Below are 24,495 nucleotides of genomic sequence, written 5' to 3' on the forward strand. Positions count from 1 at the left end.
CTGTGTGGGGTTGATGATGCACCACAGTGAAAATCTGGATCACTGCATGCTGATGGACCAGGAGAAGAACAGGTCGACTCACCTTTGTCTTCGTCAGATGAATCAAGAGAATATTCTGCTGGAGGTTCTGGAATAGGAAGTCCCTCACCATGTGGAACTGGTCTCAATGCAGACGGAATGTTTGGGTAGACTATTCTCGACTTCTTTCGCTTCGTTATTCCGCCGGAAAGAGGAGGAACCAAGCAGAAGTAACAGTCATTTAGGTGGTTGCTTGGCTCTCTCCACACCATTGGGACTGCAAACGGCATTGATGACCTTTTGCAATTCAACCACTATGAAAGCTGTGTTGTACATGTAGCACAGCATATATGCGGAGCCCAAGGCTTGTCTTGGTCACCAACCTTGCATCCGAAGTAAAGATGATATGCCTTCTTCACTTGAGAATTGATACTTTTCTTCTGGTTGGCAAATGTCACTTCCCCACAAATATAGCAAAAATTGTCCGCGGTATTAACACACTTTCGAGGCATTACTGTTCTTTATTGTACGTAAATGGATAAAATAATAAGTTTTATGTAACAGTAGCTTGAACTGTCTCGCACAACGTCTAAAATATTTTAAATGCTGAACCTATCTGATTGGGCTTTATATAGTACACTGCTTACGTCAGCTTCAGCAGCCGCCTGGCATTAGTATAATAGGCCTACACATGTATAGTACACTGCTGATGTCAACTTACTTCAGCAGCCGCATGGCATTAGTATTGCATTGCATCAGAAAATGATGCAATCAACTGTGGATGATGTGAGCATGATGGTATTATGCAATGTTACATCATTATTCCGGATGTTGCTGCAGTCCTACTGGAGAAATTTACACAGTGAAACATAGAAAATGAGGTATATGAATATCTTCAAAACGAGAGCCAATACAAATTTTTCACGGTTATATTCGTGTTCGGCACACCAAAATACTACAGATTAGGGCCTTTTCAAGTCAGTAATGATTTCACTGTTGACCAGTGTAATTGAATGAGTATGGCACTTTTCAAAACAGATGCACTTTAACTCTTAACAGCAGGACTACTCAGTTTGCAAATACTGGATGAAATGCAATTTATTTGTCAATGTCACTCAAGTATACAAACTGTCACTTTACCTCTTTTATAGGTGAAAAAACTAGAACGTAATTAAAAAACATACCCAACAAAGAAAGAATTGCACAGGGTTACCTTTGTAACTGTTTGCCTAGAACATGTTATGAAGTATACAATTCCTAGGACTTACATATGACTGAATAGTAGAAAATACAGAACAATCATGGAAACGTTCATATTAAGTTAGCTATTGTGTCATGAAAGCAAAATGGAAAGAGGTATCCAAATTATCTGATATTATGTGTGGCCTTTTCTAACATGAAAATGACTGCACTTCTTTCATGGACATGTACAATACAAACATAATGAAGAGCTTAACAAAGGTATGGGTTGAATTAATAACTTTGGTAATATTTGTCAGGGTAGTGTAAAAATAGGTTTTGTAATGTGGAATAGAACTTCTTTGGATCAATCTTCAAATAAAATTTTGCATGTGTAGAACTTGAAGTAAAATAAATGGATAAACATGTACAAGATGTTATGCAAAAATATGAAGAGAGTCTAGCACTGTGTGACTAAAACAGATTCATTTCTATTATCAAAATTCGATGACTGCATTGATAAAATTGGAAATGCAAAGTATGTCACCAAATTTGACCTTCTGAAATGATTTTGACATTTGTGACTCTTGAAGGACTTTATCAATATAAAGTGATGCCACTTGGGATGAAGGGTTTGCCAAGTACTTTTCAGCATTTAATGAACATGATTACATCTGGTCTAGATAACTGTGATGCTTACATCAGTGAAATCATCATCTGCAATGACACCTGTAAAGAACATTTAGCAACAATTCGGAAATTCTTTGACGGACTCACTGATGCAAGTTTGACAATTAATTTATCCAAAAGTTAATTTTGCCATGTTTGTGTAACATTTCTAGGGCATATAATGGGACATGGACAAGTTAAATCTAGTGATGCTAAGGTCAAGGCTATCTCTGAATTCCCTGTGCCTATCAGTAAAAATCAACTGATGCGATTTGTAGGTATGGCTGGATACTATTGTAAATCTTGTTATAATGTTTCTATGTCAGGAGGCTTTTGATAAGTTAAAGGCCATACTTAAGAGTGCACCAGTTCTTACAGCTCTAAATTTCAGTCAATCATTTAAACTGTATGCTGATGCAAGTGATGTTGGGGTTGGAGCAGTATTGATTCAAGAAGATAAAAATGGTATTGATCATCCAGAGTGCTATTTTTCTAAGAAATTAAATAAGCACCAGAGAAATTATTCTACAAATGAGAAGGAATGTTTGGCTTTGATACTGGCATTACAACTCTTTGAAGTTTACATTAGTTCAGCTCCTTCTCTAATTATTGTGTTAAGTGATCACAACCCCCTTATTTTCATCGGCAAGATGATGAACAAAAATTAGAGATTGTTAAGATACAGTTTGTTGTTACAGGAATATAATATTGACATCAGGCACATCAAGAGAAAAGACAATTTAATAGCAGATGCACTTTCATGTGTAAAGAAATATATTATTTCGTGTAAACTTTGTAAAATTCATTTCTTCTTATGTTATTTTTTTTATATAAACCACAAGTATAATTGACCTATGGCAAAAAAAAAGCTTTATTATATAAATCTTTCTTTTTCTTTTAGGGGGGAAGTGTAACGTACATTTAATTTAATTGTTTGTCTGTTACTTAAAAAATTTTTTATTCCATTTTAAGCAATTGTAATGTCCAGAATTGACTTTTTTAATTGTTTCTTTTTTATTTTTTATTTCATTCATGTAAACAGCTAAGAAATTAAACATTGTTTCCTTTGCTGATATCCTTCCAAAATCAGTGACAGTTCTGGTAAAGAACTTTTAATTTTTTTAAAAATTATCTTTCTCAGAGTAAGAATCAGTAAGTTTAGTCAAGGTCATACCTGAACTACATGTCATTAAGCATGGGTCAATTGGTCAACATTCTTCCAATTTCTTCCAGAATGATGAAATTTTGACCCGATCCGGGAATCTGTTTTGCGTCTTAGGTGTATAACTGATGTTCTGAGTGTGTGTGTGTGTGATTTGGATTTTTAATGTAGCTTTAACAATTTTTCAGTCATATCGCTACGGTGTCTGCAGTGTGACAGTTTATAGTGATGTCTAGCACTGGGGCATCATGCTGCAGACATGTAGCATGATGTCCCACCCAGTCACATTATCCTGACACCAGGCTGACCAGTCCTAACAACTTCTTAATGCTGAATTTTTAATTTCTTCAAATTATTGAATTCAAATTATTATTTTCTCTGGAAATACAAAAGTAGTCTGATATAATTCTTGGACAAAGACATTTACTGGAATTTACACAGAAGTCAAAACTGGAATAATATTTTCTGTTATTCAACAAGAGGCTGTTGACTGTTGACACATCAGTACAATGCTGACTATTACTGATGTCATTACCTTCCACCTTGAATTTCATCAGGATTTGAACTGAGATTCACTTGAACTTTTCAGTGATAGGTCTTGTGTTTTTTAATTCTCAGATTATTTTTGGATTAAATTCGTAAAACCTTAAGTTCTTTTTTCACGTTTTTCACTTTGTATTCTAGGGAAATAAATTATTTGTTCAATTTTACAAAGATTGTTGTCTTCACTCTTTTCTGTTACTTGTGGGAAAGTTTCAACATTAATACTCATCTCTGACCCAAGTCAGTGATCACAGACTTCCCAGAAATTTGACTATTAGAGAATTCATATTGGTTTCAAACCATTGCAAAGTAATTATGTTCAAGGCCTTCCTTTACAAAATTCAAGAACTGGATGCAAATCAAAAAGAGATGATACAAATGCATATCTTAACCAAAAGAAACTCTGCATTTTATGAGCCCAAACAAAAAAGTGTTTCTGGTTGGCTGACTGTCTCTGCTTCTAATTGAGCTGGTTTAGCCCATTACTTAAATACGCTTAGTATATTATACATATATACACATACTAATAATTATAATATATATAAAATGTTTAAATAAATAAAATAAATAGATCAATAAATAAATATATAGATAAATAAATAAATAAATAAATAAAAATATTCCTGAAATTGGTTTGTGCATCTAACTGAGCTGGTTTAGCCCAGTACTTTTAGTGCTTAGTACAATATATACACTAATCTTTATATTAAATAAAAACCTAAACCAACTTACCCTACCAGTGTAATAGGAAACATATTGTTCTTTTTTGACCCGAGTACCACAAACAATTTGCATGCAAAGCAGCATTTATTTTAGTACCATGAACATCAAAGCAGACTGGAGGAGACTTGACTCCAAGCTACAAACCTATGTCTTGTCTGCTTACAAGGTAGATACATGCCAGCAGTGCTGCAGTTTTGCTCATGATGCAGAGTTTTGCTACCTTGCTCCGCAGAGAGCAACAATCTACCAAGACAAAACACATTGGTGTATACACAGAATATGATGGATGAACAAAGATCTTCCACCACGGAAAAGAAATCTGCAATAACTTCAATAAAGCAAAAGGTTGTTTTAGAGCTAAGTGTTCTAATGCATATGTGTGCTTGACTTGCAAAAAATCATGTGCACAGTTCAAATTGAACCAAGCAGTTACAGATGCCTACAAAACCACAATGACTGAAATACTGTCAATGACACACCACTTAGCTACCACACTCATAAACATTGCTAGACTTAATGAGGAACTAAAGAACCATACTGGTAGTAAGTTTGTGGAATGTCTTGTCAATGGTCTCCGATATGGTTTTCATACTGGATTTTCTCATCAACCTAAAACTTCATTAGAGATTAAAAATTCTGTATCAGCTACATCACAACCTGATAGTGTTGATACATTACTGGAGAATGAGCTCTCCAACAACTACCTCACTGGCCTCTTTAAAAATCCACCATTTCAGAATATACTGGATTAGCCTCTCAGGTGCAAAACAAAGCACATATTCTGGCAAGTACAGACTTATTATAGATCTGTCAGCACCTCACCATTCCCTAGAGCCCTGATAACTCACAGACCAGCTTATAACACATGGTCAGGCGTGGAACCCATTTTTTTGTTACCTGAAAATACCCCAAAATTTGATCCCTATTTCTTGAACTTGAAGAAAATCATGATCAAAATTGGTAACTGAAACACTGATATATTGCTCATTTTATGGTCAAAAATGGTAGATAGGACCTGAAAATTTTAGTCAACATTTTTAAATTATCAGCTTTTAATAAGAAGTCATATAATTGGCTACATTTTCTTTCCAAACAACATTCCTAGCACATTCTTATATTTAAGGAAATTTTGATCAATGAAAATGAAGACTTGTGCCTATTGTAAGCAGTAAATTTAATATTTAAATAAATTTTTATTAAGTGAAATTTGTGTTTTAATTCTATCTTTTAGTTCCTCTTAAGTATAATCTTCATAAATGCAATGTGTATTTAAACGTAAAATGTTTCAATCTACCATAACAGCTTTGTCCACAAGTGTTTCTCTGAGAACCTAATTATGTGTCCACCATGTTTTGATAACTGACTTGCAGAAGTATTTGTTGTGTTGTTGTACTGAATTAAAAGCTGGCCTCCATTGTATTACTGTGTTAATTACATCTTTTGAATAAAATAAAGGAGGTAGAATAAAAGAAAAGTTAAAAGGCACGAAAATCCTACATACTTAAAATTTAGCAGCCCCGGTCATATGTCAGGTTAACTCACTGCAGTTGATGTTGTTGTTGTTGTAGGGTTTAACGCCATATTCAGCACATGATAGGCTATACATGGTGGCCAGTATTAATGGTGGAGGAAGAACCTGGGAAAACCCCGGAAAGAACCACTGACCCACGATAAGCTACTGGCAAGCTTTCTCACATACCCACATTAGCAGAATCCGAGACTCGAACCCACGCAGACAGAGGTGAGATGGCAGTGATCTGTAACAGAGAGCACTTTAGACCACTCGGCCACTCGGGGCCCCCACTGCAGTTGATTAACTGAACACTGTTAAATTACCCTAAATTAACAGACTCATTCATAACTATGATCAAAGATAGCAAGGCAACCAAGCAAAAGAAATACTTTGCAAAATAAAGAGCTTGGTTTCACAGATACGGACCACTGTGAGCAAGCGAGTGTCCGATAATTTCTGAACTTGCATTTAGAGATATCCTCAAGGATGATAAGAAATTTCACTAATACTTCTAGTGAAATCACGACATCAATATTGATCTAATTTAACAATACAAAAAACTAACTTTCGATGGGGACGATTGTCTAAATAAATGTCGCTAGTTTTTTTTATATAAAAAAAGGAATCTTGTTTGGTAGTGTATCAAAAGTTAGTTTAGTTCCCTGCTACCTTGACTCTCGACTTGGCACTATTAATTTATTTAATAACACTCTGGGAACCAGACTAATCAACAAAACAAAAACCAGTGACATAATACACAGATATTTTTGCATATACGTGATGGTTGTTGAAACCAGTTGGAACGATCTTTCTCATGTTGGACATTTTGAAAATAAATGTTATTTATATAGAATAATGAAGAGCTTCATTATAAAAAGCAAGTTATTAACAATTACTATCGCTGTGATTGTAAAACTAGGATTCAGTCATTAAACAGCCCAGTTCCCTAAACCCCCCCCATTTTCTCCATGTGTAAGTGGATTTTTTTTTAAATTTAGGAGGTCCCTCGGCAACTCGTGCCCTCACTTATAGTGTGGTCTATGTTTGTGGACCCATTTGGTGTGAGTTATCGAGGGAGAGATGTACTAGACTTTTTTAATGGTTTTTTATTGTCCAAATATATGATTGATATAAAGACAACTGATTCTTGAAGTGGTATCTGACAATAATTCACTCTTGATGTCCTAGTCTTTCCACGGGTGGTCTTCATATATTGGCTCTTCGCATGTCAATCAGTAATCTTAACCTGCTCCTCCAAGGTGGAATTGCCAATGGTGTGCCTACCAATGTGCTATGGTAATATTTTGGTATTTATCACTCCATTGCAGAAAGAAAGTGGAAGAAAAAAGTCCCTAGCAGCTACGTACACCACTCCCTCGATAACTCGCGCACATCGGGGTCCAGAAACATCGACCACACTATAAGTGAGGCGTGAGTTATCGAGGGACCTATTAAATAAGCCCAAAACCAATAAAGTGATTGACAACATAACAGAAAAATAAGGGGGGGGGGGGAGGCAGATTATACTGTTGAATACTCACTTTATAATTGTTGAGATTAACTGTTAATAAATATCTCTTCATAACGGTGTACTTTATTATGTCCTCATAGGACAACATTAATTTCAGGATAAATTACAGTATATTGAGGCGATCATCGAAAACATTAGTCCACGTGGTTTCCGTTCGCTTAACGTGTACCACTTCACACATTGTGTACTACGTCACTAATTTTTATGTTGAATTGGATACATTCTAGTTTTATTGTTTGATCCAAATTAGACGTTTTTTTAATTACAAAAGATCGACTCTTTTTGAGAAACAGTGTCGATCTAACAATAGATAGATAGATAGATAGATAGATAGATAGATAAATAGATTTGAATGCGATAGAAGTAAAATGGAAAAAAAAAAACAAAACAAGGGTTAGTCAGTACTAACATATTTAATTGGTCTACAAATTTAAAACAACGTAAATTAGAACAAGTTAATACTTGCCGTTTGTGCCACGCTTGACAAATATCAATTCACTTTTTGAAAAAATCAGTTAATTTTTTTTGTGTGTGTTACTCCTTGGTTTCTCTGCCGCCGAGCAAAATCCCTCAGATTTCTCAACTGCATGAGCTTTACGTAGTCAACATTTTGGGTTTCCAGCCACCTTATGGCAATATCAAAATATCTGATTGCTTCCTGTGCAGAGGGGTGGGGGGTGCAACATCTGCGTCTGCATCACTTTCAACACTTGTGTTACTCCAGTTAGAATTGTCTTCTGCTGCAAATTTGTTCGCTATAGAAATAATTTCAGTTTCATCTGACATGTATTCGGCTGTGGGACAATCATTGTCAGCACAAATCCACTCCTCCATATCATCAAGAGAAACGCACATCTCAGGACCATAAGTCTGTAAGAATTTCTCCCAAACAGTATCAGCATTAATGACATCAGTTTCACTGAAACATTCAAAGTCACTATCATCGTCGTTGTCTCTGTTACTGTTTTGCTTTACGTCAAAGGCAGCTCCAAGACCCTTAATCCAGCACCCGAGGTCTCTTGTAATCGATTTTTTTTTTAATGCAACAAACACTTCCCCAAGTTGTTGATCAAAACAAAGCCGGCATGTACATGTAATTAGGTTCTCACAGAAGTACTCACAGGTTTCGATGTGACGGTCGATTGACTCTTTTCATGTTTTCAATGAACAGAATATGTTGTGATTATAATGTTTACACTGAAATGGAATTAAAGGATTAGAACATGACTTTCACAAAGGAAGACGTTTAATTGGTGTTTATTTCATTCTCTGTTGCCACCTGTTACCATTTACCAGAAGTTTTCATTGATCGCTATTCCACCAGACTGTTTATTTACAGTATACTGACAACTATTTATCATAAAAACTTACATAATATATGATATCTTTAAACAGAGGTCTCGCTAGGATTTTAAAATGGGGTCTTTCTGCCTCTGAATTCAATCACTAAATATCAGTACATTTTCTCACTCAGCCGCCAGTCAAAGCCTTTGAACTAGCCACCTAGCTGTTGCATCATGTTCTTTTTTTTTTTTTAATGTACTCTTATAAAATGGCAACAGTACATCAAAGAGTCTTTCAGTCACTGAATTCTGTCATTGTTAAATATCAGCACAGTTAACTGATCAACACATTTTCCCACAAAGCAGGTGGCTGAAACAGGACCGGCAAATCTTTGAATTTTCCCACGCACCTATTACATGCGTATGGAGGACTCCCGCCTCAGTGATTTTCTGCGTCCCAGATCAAAAACTGGCGTCCAAATATGCGTAATTAAGCGTTTTCGAGATCTCTGAAATTAATTCTTCTTTAGAACTTGCAAATTTCAAAATAAGGATTATATTTTTACGGGCATTAATCACCATTTTCGATGATAAAACGAGCAATGTATCAAGGTTTAATTTATCAATTCTTATCGTAATTTTTTCATGTTCAGCATATTTTAAAGATATTTTAAATACATTTTCTCTGGAAAAAATCAGGAGCCAAGATGGACACCGCGTTATAAGCGGGATCGCGAGTTATCTGGGCGCGAGTTATCGAGGGAGCGGTGTATAGGGTATTGTCATATACTAAAGTAAAAAAAGAACCAAAACTTTTATTAATATTGCTGAAGTACAGTAATTTGTCAATATGTACATCTCCTGGCGATGAGATCATAAGACTGCTTTAAACCATCTATACATTACAACTCCAACTATGGTGAGGAGTCTCCCAAATATGCAAATGAACTGAATCACTTCAACCGGTACAGGAATTTTATCAATTATTTAATACTACTTCAGGGCTAACACCAGAATAATTGCATTGCAAATGAGGATATCAAGCGGAAATCTGTTGCTGAGTAAAACTGAGATGACAATAACTTACAAAACTTATGTGTTGTGAATGTTGATCACTTTGTGTAGGGAACTGCATGACCACTAGTTGCTGAACATGTCAGGTGTTTTTATTGCTGTCCAGTGACAACACTTTGAGCTAATCCATGTGACAATCAAAGCAATCTGAGAGGTTATATAATGCAGCAGTTGCCTATTCAATCACAAGATTTTTAGTATGTACAGCAGACCTATGTGCAAAAATATATATTTTTTCGTTTGGCTTTAAGAGATGCACTTGCTGGGGTCCAGATATGTATATTATCAACATTTACTGGAACTTTAAGCTACAAGTATGTCTGTATATGAAGCACACAGTTTAGCTATGATGTGTATCTTAGTAAATATCCATTAAAATGTTTGGTTTCATTATTACAGTGCACTTAAAATGTGGACTGATGAACAATAGACAAACAAAATATGGCAATGTTACAGAGTAAATCTTGTCAATTTACCCTTTACTTTCATTACATATCATGACTCTCTATAATAAATTCACTTCAGAAACCTGCCTATAATGAGATAATTGTTTTTAATGATGATAATGCAGTCAAAGAAACTTGTAATATATAGACCAATGATAATTTTAACAAAATGTATACTGCAAATGGTTATTATCTTTACTATCAATAAAAGCAAAAATTCTTCTAAAGAAACGGGCTTATTTTTAAAGCTAAAGAGCTACTGATAAAAGGAGTTAAGGAGTTAAATGATCATTTTGCAGGTAAGTTTTATAAACAAGGCAAAGTACATCCATGTTACCCATGCATGCTGCTGATGTCTTTTTGTTTTGTTTTGAATCTGGTGTATTATATCTCTATGGTAAAGCTGGTTTAGGGCTTAACCAGAACAAGATGATATACTGACTGTAATAAGCAGAAGGCAAGATCATTCAGAATATTCTTTACTCTGACTCCACCAAGGTTAATAAAAGATGGGCTATTTATGTTTTTTTTTTTGCCCTGGCATTGATGTCATGAATGCACTATACCAAACATTATGGGGAAATTTTAAATATAAATGCTGAAAAACTTGATGTCATATATGTACCTTCATCACAATTATTTCCAGTCCAGCCTCCTTGACATCCTTGTGGACATTCACCTGTTTGCTTGTTACATACAGTGAAGTAGGTGCATGGCCCACACGTATGAAGACAGTTAGGCCCATAGTATCCTTCCAGACATTCTGATATGAAAGAGATATCCATTAGAAATAAAGTCAGAACTCTCAAATGATGCAAGATCAATTCATTAATGTGCAAGGATGTCCACCAATCCAACTCATCTTAGACCATTGATGATATAAGCCTACATATAAAATCTTGATTTAAATCAGCCATCAGATGCATGATCACTTTATTAATATGCATAGATGTCAATCATAAAAACTTAATTCATAAAAAATCTTGATGATACATGTTTCAGTACCAAATCTGACTAAATATTAAATACTTCATTAAAAAGATCTCAGGGTAGTAATAAGCTCAGCTAATCAGATGTAATATCACCTCATTATTATGCAATGGATGTAGCTTGCCAACAAATTAATCCTTTATCTTATTAGACAAAATCGTATCAAAATTGATTCCTAAATGAAGCCTGCAAAATGGCCACAAGCTCAGCCAATCATCACTTCATTACTAAGCATGGATGTCATAATCAAACTTATGTAAGATATTAAAGATACAAGCCTACATATCAAATCTGATAAAAAAAAAATTCTCTGGGTTCATAAATAAAGCCTCCTGAGTGGTAACAAGCTCAGCCAATAAATATGCATTAATTTTATCCGTAATTTGACTATTGAGATCTTGATGATATATATCTGCATTCAAATTTTATCAAAATCCGCTTTGAAATATGGCCTCTAGGACGGTGACAAGTTCAACCAATCAGATATGAGGTCACTTCATTAATCTGTTTGGATGATGCTCATATATGAAATCATCTTGGACACTGATGATATAAACTTGTACTCCACATTTGATCAAAACTGAATAAGAAATAAATTCTTGAATGGTAATATGCTAAGCCAATCAGATCATCTTATTATTATGGTTTTATGTCAGTTATATCTGAAGTAATGGTAATTTGAAAATATAATTTGTACAGCTCTGGAAAGTTAATTTTCAAGGACTTTGGAAGCTTTTTCAAAGAGCATTTTTTTCAAATGGAAACCGAACCTTCTTCTTGTTAACTAATGGCATTGTATGTAATTTATCCACCAAATTATATCCATTTTATTTCATTATTCTTACATTTTTGGACAATATGCAACAGACAACAAAAATGTCTTAATTTAAAAAGTGTTTAACCATTTGTATTCACTCAAGTAAATTCACAGAGTTTTTGTCAAAATTAAAAGATTTTTATTGACAAATTCAAGGAGTTTTCAAGTTTGTATGAAACATGATGATATAAACTGACCTGTTTAAGTTTTATCAAAACTGGGCCAGAAACAAGGCCTCTATAATTCTGGTATAATTAGTGTTGGATGAACATATTATTTAATGATGGGATAAATTTATTTTGCAGTGCCCTCTGATTATTCATCAAATTGTTCATGAGGTTATAAATAATAATTGTCGCTTAAGTGCTTAAATAAGCATAGTTTATACACAGCAATAGGTGACCCACTCACTATCATTCTTGCAAATAGTCCGCATTAATATGCATGAGATGTATACTTTGAATTGGGTCTATCAAACCAGGATGACAAGGCTGGGAAGAATGATCCCCGATTACTTAAGTGTCTCAGTCTAAGTGAGTTCATAACGGCTTTCAGGAAAGTTAAACGAATCATTTGTTCAGCTTATCCCAACTGATGACATGAATTGGATAATTACGAGGCCGATATAAAAATTGCCAATGCATATGGGGACATTTTCTATGACTACCATAATGTCTACTCCAGTCAAGCTGCTATTACCCTGCGTGACTACAAACTCAAAGTAAATTGGGCAATGATGGATCAGGCAACTCTTCAGCTATTGATTGGAGGCTGAAAAACATCATGTAACATCTGCAATTCTGTCGCTCACCCAACCGACTTTTGCCCACAAAAACTGTGCACTACCGTGCCCATAGTGAACATAGCCAACAGAAAAAAAATGGATATTGACAAGTACGGCCGGCCTAGAAAGACGATGGATGGAAAAGAACTCTGTAATAATTTTAACTCCATATGCGGTTGCCACCATACTACTTGCCAGTTCTTACATACCTGCAATCAGTGCAGGGCCAAAACGCATGGGGCAGCCACATGCCCAAACAATCCATTACAAAGTTTTTCCAGCACTGGTACACGCAATGTCAATACCCCTCACAAATCAGTGCCAGATAAGATGCAACAAATCTGACCTATTTTCTCGCCACATGCTTCCACCCCCATTGATATTAACAGATTGCAGCATGAACTCCTTAATCATCCCGATCAGAACTTCATTCAATATTTGTCTTCTGGTCTGAAACATGGTTTCGACACTATGGTGCAAAAAACTCACTTGCCTACAAAAGAGTGCAAAAACTTGCTTCTGCTTCTAAACAACCGTATATTGTGGATCAGTTATTGGCAAAGGAATGTGCCAAAGGTTTCATGCTTGGCCCTTTCCCATCTCCACCATATCAAGAATACAGAATCAGTCCAATCGGCATTGCAGAAGGAAAATATTCAAAAAAGAAGAGACTTATCATTGACCTGTCCTCTCCCCATGGTGATCACGTGCATACAAGTATCAATGAACTTATTGACAAGGATAGATGTTCCCTAAGCTACGTCAAAATTGATGATGCCATTCGAATTATTCAGAGTTAAGGTAAGGGAGCTATTATGTACAAAACTGACATTTCAGACGCTTTCAAACAGATTCCCATTGCACCTTCACAATGGCACTTGTTCTGCATAAAATGGAGAGGACATTATTATGTTTGTGTTTGCCTCCCTCTGGGGTCACGTTCAAGTCCAAAATTATTTGATACTTTATCTCAGGCGATCTGTTGGATAGCAAAACATAATTATGGTATTGACGTCATCTTGCACCTCCTTGATGACTTTCTTACAATAGCTCCTCCTTCTGCATGTGGTGAGAGAACGATGGCTTTGTTGACTCTTATTTTCAACAGATTGAAGATTCCTACAGTTCCAAGCAAGACCATTGGCCCATGTACAGTTATAGAATATTTGGGAATAATTCTGGACTCGGAGCAGATGCAAGTACATTTACTGCAGGATAAAGTGGAGCGTATTGTGAACTACATTAAACAATTTCTTAACAAACAGTGTGTCCACAAGCAAGAACTGCTCCAGTTACTGGGCCACTTAAATTTTGCTACTCATGTTATCCTACCAGGGCATGTGTTTGTGTCATATCTCATACGGCTATCTACCAAAGTCAGGGAACTTGATCATTACATACACTTAGATGCAAATTGCAGAGAGGAACTATACATGTGGTACCAATTTTTAGCTTCATGGAATGGAGTTTCTATGTTTCTTGATAATCAGTCCACTACATTGGATGATTTTGAATTATGCACAGATGCTTCATCCAAAGTAGGTGTATGGGGGTTATTTCAAAACTAACTGGTTTGCAGCTGCACGGTCTGATGATCTTCAAATTTTTTCTGTGGAGGATGATTTCTCTATGGCATTCAGTGAGTTGTATCCTATTGTTGTGGCTGCCATTATTTGGGGTGCGGAATGGACAGGCAAACGCATAATATTTACATGTGATAATATGGCCACGGTGAATATACTTCAAAAGGGGAGATCAAAATGTATGCATATAATGAAATTAATGCGTAAACTTACATGGTGTGCGGCTTCTTGTAACTTTCATTTTTCTGCCAAACACATTCCGGGAATTATCAATAATAAAGCTGATTCCTTGTCCCGCCTTCAATTTCAGAAATTTTCATGCACTGGCTTCGGATGCAGATCTACAACCCTACAAATTCATCCCACCCTCGGAGGTCTTATGGACCTGGATAAAGAGGTAAACTGTTTATGGAACCAGGCTTTAAGCCCTGCTACACAAATCACCTACAACACTGCATTCAACGCTTTTAGGACCTTCATGCTGATGTATGGCTTTGCCTCAAACATGCAACTTTTGCCAGATATTATGGAGAACACCTTAATCTACTTTGTGACACATTGCACAAGAGCCCTCAACTTGAAGCATTCTACAATAAAATTGGACCTCTGTGGCATTAGGTTCAAGTATATGCAGGCTGGTATGCAATCACCATTCACCACAGACAGAAATAATATGCTGCGTCTTGCCACCATCCTACAGGCCATAAAAAAACCTCAAGGTTCGTCTGCAAAACTGTGCAAGCCTATTACATACAATATCCTGACAAGCATCTGTACAATTCTGCAAGGAGTATTTGACACACACAGAGATTTGTTGTTGTTGACTGTTTGCATAGTTGTTTTCTTCGGATTTCTGAGATTTGGGGAATTCACTATTCGGGATTCCTTCGATCCAACCATTCATCTCTGATGTGCACTTCCACCTAGAAACTGCATTCCTAAAGTTAAAATCATCAAAAACTGACCCTTTCCGTAGGGATGTGACCATTCAGTTACATGCCATGGGTCATGCTATATGTCCATATTCTGCTCTGAAGACTTTTGTGCAATTCAGGAGACGTTCATCACCTCAGCTACATGCCCCACTTTTCATTACGGCTACAGGTCAAGCGTTATCAAGAGTTGTGTTCCTTAATCATATGCGACTTGTCTACTGTAAGATGGGACTGGACACTTCCCAGTATAGTGGCCATTCATTCCGTATAGGTGCAGCTACTTCAATGGCAGTGGCCCGGCTGGAAGACCATATAATCTAAGTTCTGGGCCGGTGGTCTTCAGATTGTTACACAAGATACATTCGCACACCTCTTAGTACTATTTGGGCAGCGCAGAGGGCCACTGCCATGGATGCAGATAGTAATACAAAGTGACCATGATCATGCTGCATTCAACATACAGGGATAGAAGGTCTCATGTTGACACTGTTTTTCCATCCTGGGTGTGTGTTTCTGGATCCAGTTCGTTGCTACTGTACCATGTGATGCAATTGCTGGGTTTCCAGCTTCCATAGTCGTTCATTGTGTTTCTGTATTCATTATGTTGGGAGTTCTGCACGCGTGTGATACCAGTGTTCTTTGTGTGGCACTTGTGCATATCCATATTTTCATAGCCATACATGCATTCAGTTTCTTTATTCCTGGAGGTGTTATTGCATTCTCATGGTATTCTTCTACCCATTTCATGGATGTGATCATCTTGCTTCTCATCTGAATTGGATGTGATAACTTAGTCGTTTCCATTCTCAAATTCCCATAGTTCATCTTCGCCGTATTCCAAGACATGCATGGAACCACTCCGGGACATTCTTGACATTTTATCATAATTCACAGACTTCTTGCTACATGCATGTATACCTTTCTTTTACATTATTGTTGATATGATGATGTTGTATAAACATATTTTTTCTTCTTCTCTTTTTCTTCATTGAACACTGAAGGCTTCCCCACTATTACATTCTTGGGGGACAACATCTGCTGCACATTTTCTTTGGGCATTCACTTCATTCCATTCCGTTTATTCACCCAAGAATCTAATGTCAGCATATATGGTGTATTTAAACTAAAACATTGAGTGAAGTCCACACAGCTGCCGCTGTCATCCCAACCTTCATTGGACAGCCAGTCTTCGCTGGGCTCCTTCAGTTTCTGCTGAAGAAACTTTACTCAAGGGTTATCCATAACATTCTGTCAGGGAGTTTCACAGACCAGCTGTGACTTCTGTACAACCACACTGTGCCATTCAGTAGCCACTGAATCACTCACTGACAGAATGAACCAAAACAGTTTCATAAGTAGCAGCAAACAGTCCTCCTAGGCAAACAGTATAATTATAAATAAAAACTTAATTGGATCTGTGTTTGTTGTGTATAAAAGACAACGAGTTTTCTGTTTTTTAAACAGGGTATAAATCAGTCAAATATATCAGTATATGGCATGAACAAAAAAATCTATTCAAAACACTGAAAATTGGTTCTGACAATATTTGTGTTGCTAGTCAGTACTCTTCATGGACTAGGTAGTTCAGTACATACCATCCCTGAAATATGATTCAACTGAGCTTGGCTTAAAAATGAGCATTGAAACAAGATGAAAGGAAAGCAATTGTTGATTAATTCACTACTGAAAACAGAAATAAAAGAATACCAAACAAGCTTTTGGATTTGGGACTGGACAATTCTTTAAAGAAATCGTTTAAATAAAAATCATTTTACCACCATGTCAGCCAATTCTGCACGTCAGGTAATTGCACAATGATACAACATTCCTGTAAATATTGGTTCACGTGTTGTTTTTGGTTGAATATCCAATTTGTACCAAGAAAGAATGATCATCCTTTTATTAAGCAATTGATAATCATGAAGTATTCCACATTTCTGCCCTAACTGCATATGAAAATGTGATTTCTAAATGTCAACATGAAGACCCACTTGATGACCGCATTGAACTTGTAACCCAGAACATCCTACTTACTTTGTATTTTTTAGAATCATTAAAAAAGTACATTATATAAAAGATGGAAATGTGTACCTTAAAACAAGACTGCATCTGAATCCAAGTTTCCAAGAAGTTGTCCCATACATAAAAAATCGTCTGTTATACAACATGTCAACTTGCCGCTAGAATGGGATTCGCAAGAAATTCACTGGCTTATAGTCTGTTTCTAAATTCTGTAGTAATATTTCTTCCATAAGTGAGAAGTTGTAAACACATTACATCCTATTCATTGTTGGTTCTCTTCAATAGCTTATTATTTTTATAAAATGCTGGACTTCACTAATTTTATTTTCATGATCAGTTTAGATTGCTTAATATCTCCAGCCATTTATTGGCATTTTTACGTTTAATTTTGTAAAACCAGCTATAAATCTGACCTAATTACTTGATTGAAATGCTGACAGAAACAGTCCAAATTAATGTATTTCATTTCTATAGCCCGATGGATAAACATTACATCGTTTCAAAGCTGTGTGCAGAATTGGCCAACATATCACGAGTCATGAAAACACAGGGGTGGTATCTGGTGTGTCCAAAATTAATATTATTTTGAACAGAATATTCTGGTGACAATAGCTTCTTTTCAAATTGTAAGCATTGGAGTATTTTATTTTCATCAATTGGTTGAATTCGGTATACATTTTGCTTCAGTATTGGTGACGGAAACCTTAGGTGTGCAGAAATGCCCAACAGCATTGTACCTAATCAGTTCTAGGCAACTATATTTTCTAGACATTAATACACTAAAGCATCCTCATCTCCTTCTTTCAAATCTGGAACAAATGGATCCGATGGCAAATAATTAAAAAAATGTATAGAGGGATATCAAATTAAAATAAATTAGGTAAAAGATACAAACCTGTTTGACAGCTTAAGCCATAATATCCTGGGCTGCAGAGACCAAATGGGCAGGTCCCATCCAATATATGACAAGTCACACCTTTCCGACACTGTCCACAATATTCTGCACAAGACTCTCCATAAAAGCCTAGGTCACACTCTAACAAAGGGAAATGTGTATAACAATAAGAAAAAGTAAATGATATTTTAAAATTCATCCCAGTATATTATCTAAGTTTCTCATTAGTTTATAACATTTATACTGATGGAAGGTACATATTTTGGGCAAATCTGGCATACAATCAGTCATAAAAGAAGCTTTATTTTATAATCATGAGAAAAACAAAAAACGTCACAGGATGAAGCTCTAATCTTTTTTCTTGTTCAAAACAGCCAATTATTTCATATGTCAGTGGGCTGCAGCTTGAGAAAACAAGTGAATAATGTACAGCAAAAACACTGAAGCTAATAATAATGCTTTATTTATAGAGGGTGATTCATTAGTCAAGGACTATTCTCCCTTAAGGCCCTCTTAAGGATAGTATAACATTACACATTATATGAAGATAGCAATAATTACTGTTTATTTTAACATGTTTAGTATAACAAATACTAAATTCCATTATCTATTCCAAACACATACATGCTCATGATATCTCTTCTTAAATACTCTAATATTTTCAGCAGATTTTACATGTAGTGGAAGCTTGTTCCACAGAACTGTACCAGAGTATTGGGAGCTCTTTTTAAATTGCTCTTTTCTTGGTTTTGGTGCTAAAAGGTTTCCATGTGATATTGATCTCAACTGGTACTGTGTTGAAAAAGACCTGAATAAGTCCTGAAGATACTCTGGTGTAGTTCCATCTAGACATTTATATAAAAGAACTGCCTTGTGATAATCTATCCTATCATATACTGTGAACCATTTGAGTTCAGTAAATAATGCTTTTGAGTGATGATCAATAGATACATCTAAAATTATGCGTGTTGCTCATTTCTGAAGTTTATAAATTCTGTCAAGCTCAGATTTAGCACAGTTTCCCCATATATTTTAACAATAATCCATTGTTGGAAGAATATATGACTTGTGGTTTAAATTGCAAGTTTCAATAGGTAAATATTTCTTAATTCTGCTGAGTAGGGCAATTCTGGATGACAGTGTTTTACAAAGCTTATCAATATGGTCATTCCATAAGAAATTATTATTTACGGACACTTCTACAAGCTTTTCATGTTTGACATTTTGTAATGGATGATTATTTATTGCAAGAGATAGTTCTGGGTTCCCTGACTTGTGTAGCTTTTGTGATGTCCCCAAAATCATACATTTTGGTTTTCCTTCATTAATTACCATCCTATTTTGTTATGCCCTGTTTTGGACTCTAATAAGGTCTGAGTTTTATCTCATTTGGATAACTTCAGCATTTGTGGATTCATTATTTAGTGGTAGAACATTGATATAGATAAGGAAGAGAAGGCCTTAAACTGAGACTTGAAGGACCCCTGAACAAATAGTAAATTTAAGTTCGAGAGCTAATATTGTCAATGCTTACTTGTTGAGACCTTTGATTTAGTATGATCTAAACCAGTTTAAAGAAGGATTGTTGAACCTGTAACAGTTCAATTTTTGCAGCAGAATTTCATGATCAACAATATCAAAGGCTTTCTTGAAGTCAAGGAAAACAATCCCAGTCATATGTTCATTGTCCATTTACTTCAGCCAAAAAATCAATTAATTTGGTAAGTTCTGTTTGGCACGAGTAGTACTTTCAAAATCCTGATTGCTTTTTATGAAATAGGGAGTATGTTTAAAAAAATGTATAGACCTAAATGGCTACAAGCTTTTCAAATAATTCTAACAATACAGGTAGAATTGATATTGGTATGTTAATTCCCTGGATCCTCCTTTCCTCCTTTCTTAAAGATATGTGTAACTTTTGTACATTTCCGTGTTTCTGGAAAAATATCCCTCATTATACTCAAGTTTATGATATGCGTTAGTGACTTTGTTATTACTGGTGCAGCAATTCAAAAAATGTATGTACCAATACCAACCAATTCAGAGGATTTATTAATATTCACCGTGATTAGCATATCAAAAACATCAGCTCACTAACATTAGCTATTGAAAAATAATTATCATCAGGAATTTAAGTTCTTGCAAATAATAGAAGAACATCAAATTCAATTGGGATGTTAGTTGGTTCTGAATACTGTTATTGGAGGTGCTTATGAAGAAATTGTTGAACATTTCCACAATGTCAAATGCTATATCATCATTGTGCTTAAGTCTAGGGGGAAGATAATTTGGTGGATTCAGTTCTTTTAGATGCTTCCACAATGTCTTGATACTCTTACTTTCATCAATAGCCTGTTTATAGTAGTTCTCTTTTGCCTTATCTATCAGGTGCTTAGCTTTATTCCTCCACTTTCTATAGCTTTACATGTCTTTTTTCTTGTGGAAATTGCCTCTTAGGTGCCTAGCCTCATTGATCTCAGGGGTAATCCACTTGGGTGTAATTTGGTGTTTAACCCTTTTTGTTTTAATTGGGACATGCTTGTCTAAGGCTGCATTGAACGTCCGATACCATTTGTCTAAGGCAGTGTTGACATCAGCTATATTGCAGACTGATTGGAAGGGTTTAAAACTAAACCATTTAAGAACATTTCCTCATCAAACTGTTTAAAGTCCTTGTATTGTATTTCATTGTGTTGAAAATTTTTAGATGATTTCGGAACAGATCTAGTTTTACAGACTGGGTAGCAGTCACTCAGTGCATACACTGGCACATTAATTTCACTTATGCTTTCAGGTTTATCAGTATAGACATGATCAATGATAGTAGCACTTTTATCTGTTATTCTAGTTGGGATGTTAATTAACTGAGTGAAGTCGTATGTTTCAAAGTTACTTATCCATGTTAATGGTGGAGTTTTCATGCAGTCCATGCCAACCCCTTGAGAGGTAAAAGTGTAATTGTAACTAATGTAAGTGGCAAAAAGACCTAATCTAAGCACGAACATTTTATTCTACCAGCGATAGACCAAAAATACAGTATTAAATGCTGTCTACCACACATACAGTTTTATAGCTGAAATCTACTGTTTCTGAAAATTAAAAGAAATTTTGGTAGTATACAACAACAACAAAAACCAGTGTATTTTCACATGTTCTGTCAACACATTAGAAAAACCTGCCAGAACCAGTCTGCTGGGAATTGAAATGTTCCATCAGAACATGAAATGGTCCAGTGATGCATGGTAGAGTAAATAGGATATAAAAAAAAGTGAACAGCTGTTGTGTGCACACAACAAGTTGTTAATTGATTACCTTTTTGTTGGAATTTGGGGAGTTTATGGTCAAATGCAAGATTTCTTTTAAGGTTTTACAAGCAATGATAGAATAATGGGGTCATGTCATCTGATCTTTTGTTGAAAATCGGCAAACCTTTGGCTAGAGCTGTGAATAGCTACCTGGCTGTTGACAATAACCTGGGTAACAACCCGTTTATCATATACAAGTTTTCTACCAGTGCATGTGGCTTCATAAGCCCTTGGCTTGTAATGGCAACATTCGATTTGTTTTCAATACTTCTGATGGAATGCAAATTTAATATATGTATTTGTTCAGTGCCAAGTAGCGATCTGCCTCTTTCAGTAAATATGTGACCTTAATCTCTAAGCTTGTTTTCCCATGTGACAACAGTTTAACTTTGCTGTTGAGTGATACTTGCTCAGTGGCAAGTAACAGAGGATGGTTATCTGATCTTGCTGCACAACTGACACATGCTCAGTTGCACCTTTTAATAGATTTTACAAACTGTATAATCAAATTGCTACTTACGGAGCCCAAGCCCAGTCTCTACATAAGCACCTGCATAACATATTACGGGATGTTATGAATCAGGTAATTCTGAACTATGTTTATACCACTATGTGACCTATAATTGAATTTATTTATTTATTAAATCAATGGATTTAAAATGTCCAGCATTTTGGATTTTAGTGGATTTAGAACAAATTCTAAGTTGTTAATTTATTTGTGACATGTTCCACTCAACAATACAAGTATATTTTACAAGGTTTTGTTGTTAATTCTCCTATCTATCTATCCAATTGGCATTAATTATTTTTTCAAAATGCATCTCTGATCATTGATAAAAAGTCATTGCTTCAGATGGATCTGACTTGTATACTTTAAACACTGACAAAATACACTTTTACATGCTGTTCATGCCAGCTTCAAACTACAACAAAGTAATTCAGGTTTGTGCACATTTACTATAATTTCCTTTTGATCAGGTACCTGGGTAACTCATCATCAAGATCGATGTGTACCCAATAGATGTTTCTAAAATTTTCACAGCTCTACCATTTGTGGAAGAAGACGGGATTGAGACTGATAATAATAAATGATTTTTGCATACACATTCCAGTAAGTATTTTGTTATTTGTAATCTGTAATTGTTATTGTATTGTTCAATGTTTTAAGAGGAATAGTTATGGACCGCTGTAAAAAATTTTGTTCAATTCATGGCAAAGTGCTGAAAGGTGTCCTTTCTTCCAATGCTAACAAACCACTGTCTAAGAAATATTACAAGTTTAAGACTACCTGAAAATACATATATCAGAATTTAAGCACATGCATTCAAACATATGCATCATTTGTATTTGATAAACATTTTTTAAAGTTTTCATGCAAATAAATTAAGCTCAACCCCTAGATGAAATATATTAGTTAAAAATATAATTACAACAATTAATTTTGGAATAAATTATTTATAAAATCATAAATAAAAAATGTATTTTTTCCTTGTTTATTTCAAATCTAAATCAATCTATATTTTTTTATATTACAGTAGTGAAACCTGCCAGCAGATTTTGGGATCTGAGCCATGAAGAGAAAGAAGCCCTTGAGAATGAGACCTGTGAATACATACTGAAGTCAAAGTCCGGAACTTCCACTATGGGGTGAATATAAAGTGGAAAGGTATTGGAAAGCAGTTAGAAACCTTACAAACCGAGCAACAGGAAAACTAGTTAGAACTTTTTTGCAGGCTGAGTTTAGCTGTCCTGTCAATATAGCATACTAATGCTCATATGGAGAGGACATTCTCCATTCTTTTCAAAATACAAAGTGATTCATTGGAAAATCAAGACCAGAAAACTACTGAGAACCTGTTAAGTGTGAAGCTTAATAAGAAGTGAATGTCATCAGTGGTTACAGGCTGTAAAACAAATGTTATTGGATTGACTTTAAAGATAAACAACTCCTCCTTTTTTATTCATTAACAACAATCTGACTCTTATTAATCATTACTGCAACACTGCTGTCAGAATTGGAATCTGAGTTATGTTCAAAATTTCCCATTTTTATTACACTACAAAGAGAATACATATAAAAAAAATGCATTTGTTTTATTTTCAGTCCCCTTGAAGAACACAAAATTTGTGATGATAAAAATCTACTGATTTAGAAGTAAATCTATTAATCAAATTTTTTTTATAAATCTACTGGTTTGAAATTTGATAAACCTGCTAAGTTATATGCAACACTCACTTTAACTATATGCATTAAATATTTTCTGAATGATCATAAAGTCAAGTCTGCAAATTATGCAATAAGCATGAGGATGTGCTCAGTCTGAGGGCTGTACTGACTCACTCTCAATTCTTCTTTTTAAATTTGTAAAGCACTTTTGATGTGTCCTTTTCTTTGATCCAACATTTTGAAGTTTATAAAAATCCTTCTTCTCTAACATTTTTTAGTCATATAACTTTCCATGTGTCACAATGATAAAACCTCTTTTGCTTAAAATCTATTGCCATTTGTTGTGTATAGACAAGTCTGTTAACTAAATGTATTATGAAAATATAATGAATCTGCAAGATAAGTTTTCAAACTTAAGAAAACCATTATGTTTTCTTGGAAATGTGTTTTATACAGTTGCTATAAACAGGAAATAAGGAAAGCAAATGTAGGTCTACGATGGACAAATGTACTCTTTAGACTTAACCGATTCATATGCAGCAGCGTACATTTTTTTATATTATAGAATATTGTCAAATTTATATGTGTGGTACTAAAGAGGTGATAATAACAATGACAAACATGACCTTTTATTGCATTTTTTTCAATATACCAAAGAAACACATAATGATTATGCCAAAAGTATCATGGTTGGCACATGTGCAATCCAAAATACAGTTTACTGTATATCTAATAGTCTGACACCATTTTAATAAAAGATTTTTCAATACAAATACCTTTTGTTGCTATCTCAATATTAAATATCCAGTGGTGACTTTAAAAAGAAAGATATATTCAAGAAAAGTGCTGAGAATAT

General features: G+C 35.0%; 1 protein-coding gene across 1 annotated transcript in view; it reads right to left on the reverse strand.

Moving 5' to 3' along the window:
• Nucleotides 1-24,495, reverse strand: part of LOC149803001 (uncharacterized) — a 326,500-nt gene that overhangs the window by 116,587 nt on the left and 185,418 nt on the right. The window contains exons 27-28 of the mRNA XM_089953863.1: nucleotides 18,168-18,308; nucleotides 10,767-10,904 (exon numbers count right to left, since the gene is read on the reverse strand). Coding sequence (XP_089809989.1) covers nucleotides 10,767-10,904; nucleotides 18,168-18,308 — 279 coding nt within the window. The remainder of the gene's footprint in view (nucleotides 1-10,766; nucleotides 10,905-18,167; nucleotides 18,309-24,495) is intronic.

Source organism: Sinohyriopsis cumingii, chromosome 3 (genome assembly GCF_028554795.1).
Source record: "Sinohyriopsis cumingii isolate HCF-2022 chromosome 3, ASM2855479v2, whole genome shotgun sequence".
Lineage (NCBI taxonomy): Eukaryota > Metazoa > Mollusca > Bivalvia > Unionida > Unionidae > Sinohyriopsis > Sinohyriopsis cumingii.